This window comes from Glycine soja, chromosome 1 (genome assembly GCF_004193775.1).
Source record: "Glycine soja cultivar W05 chromosome 1, ASM419377v2, whole genome shotgun sequence".
NCBI lineage: Eukaryota > Viridiplantae > Streptophyta > Magnoliopsida > Fabales > Fabaceae > Glycine > Glycine soja.
The window spans coordinates 21,656,606-21,662,752 of record NC_041002.1 but is presented as its reverse complement, the minus strand read 5'-3'; the positions used below and the strand labels follow the sequence as shown (position 1 = coordinate 21,662,752).

Here is a 6,147-nt window from a genome sequence, read left to right as displayed (position 1 = left end):
CTAAGGGGTAGAAGACATCAAGTGTGTGACATCCCAATGGGTAGGTCGATCCCCTACGTTCTGGAACGATATTGCCAACTCGTACATCTCGATAAGTGTAAAGACAACTTATTATGTACATCATGAGCTGATATGCATGATACTAGGTCTAAGGGGTAGAAGACATCAAGTGTGTGACATCCAAATGGGTAGGTCGGTCCTTTACGTTCTGGGACTGATAGTGCCAACTCGTACATCTCGATAAACATAAAGACAGCTTATTATGACGCAAACGATATACCTTATGATGTAGCAAGTGCCAACTCGTACATCTCGATAAACATAAAGACAACTTATTATGACGCAAACAATATACCTTATGATGTAGCAGGGATGTGACCCTATGGAGAGATTGTCCTATGATTTGAGTACACATACTGATATGATTATTGATAATGAGCAACACAAGGAATTGTGTCAAGTACCATGTGAATTATGGAGCTACATAGGTATGGGACTGTGCCAGCAGTTGAGGTTGAGGGATACTTACTCCCCATCACTTTCCAAAGGTTGTATTGCGATTGATGATCGATCAATAGTGGAGTATGGATCCATACTGTGTCAAGAAGGTTGAGTTGATGAGATGTTATGACGAGAAAGACGTTAGGTTTTATCCCGCTATTAAAATCAAGTCTCATTCCTTTCTCTTTTTGTTTATGTACTTTCTGATTGGATATGTGAACACAACAGTCAAGCCTCGCAATCAAGCTTCTTGTTAACATGGTTATTTCATAAATTGCAGAGACTGGCAAGGAGACACTGCACTCAAAGGTCAGTTTTATTTATTCTTGCATTTGGGTTAAGGTAGACTTTGCTCACTGCTGTGACTAGGATAATTGTTGTATGGGTTGGGATAGATAATACTTGATTTCCTTGTATTTATTTTAGTGACGTGAACTGATGTATATTTAAAGAAGATCATGGTTCTTTATATATTATTTCTGAATATTTTTAATAAATGTTTCATTTTAATTGCAAAAATTTACCCTCATTTTTATAATAACTAAAACAAATAAAACATTAGTGTGGATTGTGTCTTATGCAACGGGATGTTACAATATTCATGGAAATGGACAACAAATCACTGCTGTAAAAATGACAGAATTTCAGCTACATTTCAACATGCTAAAGGTCTCCATTCAATCTCAACTTTCCAATTTCTTCCACATACAAATGGGCAATCAATTTAGGGTCATTACCACCATCAAAATCATCAAATAGTCAATATTTTACACAATCTAATAACAGGGCAGCAGCTCATCAAAAAGGGTCAATTGCAATCCCCAGATTTGACCAACATGAACACCCGTTCAATTAAGACAAATGTTCCAAACAGCTAAAAAGAACTTTCTGTGATCGGTTTGAGCATTCATTTGATCAGTAAATTTTCTTATATATCATTCCTGTTCTTCACTAAGTTCGCATTGTGCTTATTATTGAACAAACTTGGCATCAATTCCCCACAGAACACTGTCAAACAACAGAATAAACTAAGGATACAGAGATATGGAAAAATGATTCAAGCCTGTAATTCCTTGCCCCTCACTCACTCATCACACTTGGGCCAGAGATGGCCTAAAGATTCAGAAAATCAAGAAAATTTTAAAGGAAGAACACATTCTTTATTACTGAGCATCATGAATATAACAGTTATAGTTTAAAAATATTGCTGCACATAATTTACTGGATCCATTACAGAGACGTGTTACCTCCTTCCTCACTCACAAGCTAAATTGAAGATAAGTACATAAATAATTACCTTTCTTAATGCTCTATTAACCAATAAGCTATACTCAACTGGTAACTGAATTAAGAGTCCTCAATTCGAATAAACTTTACAAATTTAGACTTCATCTCTGCTGGAATTCGTATAGGACGATAGTTTTTGTCAAGCCACACCGCTATGGCCTTGGCTTCCAAAATAGGCTGCCACCATTTCACCAAATATCAGCAAATATTCTCAAAAATGGAAATACAATAAGCAGCAAGTGGTGGAGAAAGACCTCTTGGTTTGGCAGCTTATAGATGAAGTGATCAAAGTATAAACGAGCAGCTGAAGAGCCAGAAATCCTAACTCTTACAACAAATTTGTCTCCACTCTGGTTGCATGTTCTTATTATGAGAACAAATATTGGAAAACAGAACTAACTTATACAGAAAAACATATCTTTTAGTGTACTAAAATGTATAAGGAGGTTATTTGCACAGTTGCACTATATCCTAACAAACAGAAATGACAAGCAAAATTGGAGAGGCTTACTCTTAGAGGTGCAAGGAATTTGAGCGATAGTTCAGACAATGCCAATGCATCACCACTGCGAGCCACAGCATCGCAATTAATACCAATGTTTTGCAAGAGTTCATGACGACCTTATGAAAATATATATGGCAATAGATCAGTTTATACATCTAAAATTGAAAGCATGCCTTTTAATTGCCACAAATGTACAAAGGATAACTTAAAAAGTTTGCAGACCATTCAACTCAATACGTTTCAATTCAGTATCCTGTCAAGTGTCAATACCCTGATCATAACTTTTTTTATCAGCAAAAGATAATTAATATATTAATACTTGGTACCAGAAGCACCAAAAAATACAGACATAGTAATAAAGCACAGTACCCTGCCATGCTAGGTTATGCCCCATTAACAATGTAGTATAAATAGGAAATAACCCAGGTTACAATACCTCCCACCAAACTGCCCTCACAGTAACTATAGTCATCATTGACCCATTGTAATCACCTCCCATGTACTCGAATCCCAGGTCCAACGGAATAAATTAGAAAAGTGACCCCAACCAAAACAAATACCAAAGTACCATAAGAACTCACCAACTTCCCACCTGATCATAACAATTATACTGGCTCAAATATACCAAAACAGAGATCAAGAAAAGGGGGGGAAATATTTCCAAGCATATACAAGATAAGAAAAAATACTATACACAACTCTTAGAGAAACAAATAGAACTTATCAGTGAGATGAACCATTAGATTTCATCTAAATTTGAATAGAAAAGTTTTGATGTGAACCTGCAAAATCCTAATGTAGTTTTATTTTAACGAGTAAAGGGTGAAGAAGGCGGTGGAATATTGGTATGACTAAAGGATTATTCGTGTAGACATCACTCAGTTCCATACTACAAATAGCCTTGCATTGGCAATACTCGTTGAGTCAGGCTCCACAGGGTATTTCTTCCCAATTGATGAATTAAATGCTTGGATAGGGAAGTTCCAAACCAATGCTTGGAATGAGTCATTTCTTTTCTGTTTTTTTTCTCGTTCTGTCATTCTTGCATTCCAAGAAATACTCAGAAGCCAGAATCACTATTCTGGAGTTAGTAATACTAAACACAGATGCCAGATTCTCTGTTGTTTGTCCATTTTATCCATTCTGATTAATTATTTTTTCAGGATCCTAACACTATATTTTCTGTATTGTTCTTTCTCCTTCTCAATTGCCTATTTTATATTTTCATATAGACTAACAAATGTTCATATGTATGTATGAAAGTTCATTCCTCACAAAGTGTGACAGCTTTCTGCATATGAAGTATACTGTACTTTATCTTGCATACTAACATTGAGAATTGTTCTTTCAGAAAGATGCTAATCTGGGGAATATGCTTCAATAAAACTACATGTGAGCCTTCTAATGGTTTTACCGGGAAACAGCAGTATTTGTTTAAAAATTATGATCTGATTCCTTTACTTCTTGCTCTTTTGTTTCATTTCCAACTATGTTCAGAATGTTTTCCCATAAAATCCCTTCATAATATTACTATCACAGCCTATACATTTGTTTTATAAGGAAAAGAGAAGAAAGATTATAAAACTTTTATCATATGTCTGTGCTAGTCTGATTATGTTGTTTTACCTTCATAATTTTTTTATACTCTAAAAATATGTCGAATCTAAATTCAATTTGAAGTTTTAAAGAACATAAATCAAAATATAATTTTGTAGCATAAACAAAAGGACTAAGATATCAAAGATTACAATTTTGATATACCTAGAAAAGCAGACAATAACTGTTGTTAAAATTGCTAACTCATGGCATAACTATTGTCGACAATTATTCCATGTCAAAACTTAGTGCTCATTTGGAGTTATAAACATTTCAAAATTAACATCTATTACAAGAGAAATATATACACATACGACATTACCAGTAAAAGGGAAACATTGATTTAAGCAAGCAAGCAACAGTAAGAACCAGCTCAAGAGGTCTCACCGTGCTGGCAATAACTAGCATAAACTGCATTGTTAACCACACCGTACTGATCCAACTCATAGTCGCGCACCTTCAGTTCAACGTCATGGAATCCACTCATTCTGTTATAAATTGTAAGAAGAATATTATTATATATAGAATAAATTAATCACGAATTTAAAAAAGAGATGCTCGATTCGAATCACATGAAAAGGCAACAAAATTAACGGAATCGATTGCACAAACAAGGGTTGTGTGAGGAAATTACCCTTTGCCCCCTCTGAGATCGAAGAGTGATGCAGAGGGGCTGGAACTCAACGGCGAAACTGATCGGAAAGCCGGTGGATTGAAGCGCCGGCGGGGAAAAGGAAAAGGAGATTGGCGCGTGAGGCGAAACGACGTAGTATTCAGGTACAATGGGGAAGGCAATGACATCGAGGAAGTGTGGTTGTAGAGCATTTTTTGGAACTACAACGGGATTATGATTATAGGCGTTACAACCCATGCTACTGCTATTATACTTTTTTTTCCTCAACCTCAACGACCTTTGCCTCTATTATGGAGCAAAATTTTTGAATACCTAATTTGTTTTGCTTTTTTTTAGTTATCACTTTTTTTTTTCATTCATAAAACTTCAAATTTCAAATTTTCTAAAACAATCTCACATCAACGAAATGTTGGTAATAGATATCACTCTTGAATAATTTCTTTTTATAATCATTTAAAAAGAACTAATATAGAATTATATAACAAAAATTTATAATAAATTGTACTATTTCGACTCAACAAGCCTATGTATTCACTAGCCAATCGAACAGGCTACTCGGATCTAGAGTATAATTAAGGTAATATGAAAGCTCTATCTTCTATAAGAAAGATAGATGTAACCTCTAAAAACATATATTATCATTGTGAGCAAGTTCTGCCAAATCCGGTAAGAATATTTGGTGCCTACTGTGGGGTCTGAAGGCAATCTTCTCCTTTGACCACTACATTATCAATGGTTGTGAATGGTGACAACACCAATGTTGCCTATCATGGAAATCAACAACTGGGACAAGCATTCACCATGCTTGAAAATGCCTGTCGTGGGAGTCGCTAAAGAAGGGAACCCAATGAATGGGGAGAATATCCTGCATCAGGAGCTCGATGATCATGCTATGATAGTGGCCATGCAAAAAGAGATGAACATGCTCAAGTGAAACAACGCACAAGAAATGGAGAACCTCTAAAGGAAAATGCCACCCTTAAGGACCAGTACCTGAAGCTTCACGAAGACCATAATGCAACCAGGACTGAGGAGGCTAACACGACATGGAGAGAAAGAACTCCCTCTATCACACAACCAACCCCAAGAGCAACAAATGCCAAAAATCGACTTTATCCCTTTATTGATGGTATTATGGAAGCACAACTCCCGCCCGAATGGAAGACGTTGACCATAGATCTTTACGATGGACTCTTGGACCCAGATGAACACGTGGAAGCATTTGTTACACAGATGAATTTGTTTAAGAATGATGACATAATCATGTGTTAAGTGTTTCCTAAAACGTTGAAAGATGCTACACTTCACTGGTATACTCGATTGCCGAGAAACTCCATTGACTCATTTGTGATGCTTATCGCATATTTTGGAGCTCAATACATGATAAGCAGACCACACCATTTGATAGTTGTGGCATTCGCCAACATCAAGCAAGAAGAAGATGAATTACTTGATTTCATGAAGAGATTCTCATTAGTCTTAGTTCGAATTTGAAACTTGAGCCCAAAAGTTGTGCTCACCTCAATGATTATGGCATTGAAGTTTGGTCCCTTCTTGAATAGTCTATGTAAGAAACCGCTTGCAACATTGGATGAGTTAAGAGCAAGAACTGCCATATTCATTC

At 36.0% G+C, this 6,147-nt stretch overlaps 1 protein-coding gene across 2 annotated transcripts; it reads right to left on the bottom strand.

Moving 5' to 3' along the window:
• Nucleotides 1-1,639: 1,639 nt before the first annotated feature.
• LOC114413259 (acyl-acyl carrier protein thioesterase ATL3, chloroplastic) lies at nt 1,640-4,796 on the bottom strand. 2 transcript variants are annotated; one of them, XM_028377544.1, is made up of 5 exons: nt 4,524-4,796; nt 4,277-4,377; nt 2,300-2,409; nt 2,043-2,183; nt 1,640-1,965 (listed from the first exon to the last, which is right to left on the bottom strand). In XM_028377544.1, the coding sequence occupies exons 1-5, from the start codon at nt 4,712-4,714 to the stop codon at nt 1,849-1,851; spliced, it is 660 nt and encodes a 219-aa protein (XP_028233345.1). In that variant the 5' UTR covers nt 4,715-4,796; the 3' UTR covers nt 1,640-1,848. The 2 variants fall into 2 exon arrangements, with proteins under 2 accessions (XP_028233345.1, XP_028233354.1); XM_028377553.1 differs by having other exon boundaries at nt 2,043-2,138; nt 4,524-4,790.
• Between the last annotated feature and the right edge of the window lie 1,351 nt (nt 4,797-6,147).

Bases quoted from the DNA above. Each gene is read 5' to 3' on its own strand.
- LOC114413259 (XM_028377544.1), bottom strand. From the start codon at position 4,714: ATGCTCTACAACCACACTTCCTCGATGTCATTGCCTTCCCCATTGTAC. The intron at 2,410-4,276 runs GTGAGACCTCTT...TATTTTCATAAG, and splicing joins TGCTAGTTATTGCCAGCACG to GTCGTCATGAACTCTTGCAA. The intron at 1,966-2,042 runs GTCTTTCTCCAC...AAATGGTGGCAG, and splicing joins ATAAGCTGCCAAACCAAGAG to CCTATTTTGGAAGCCAAGGC.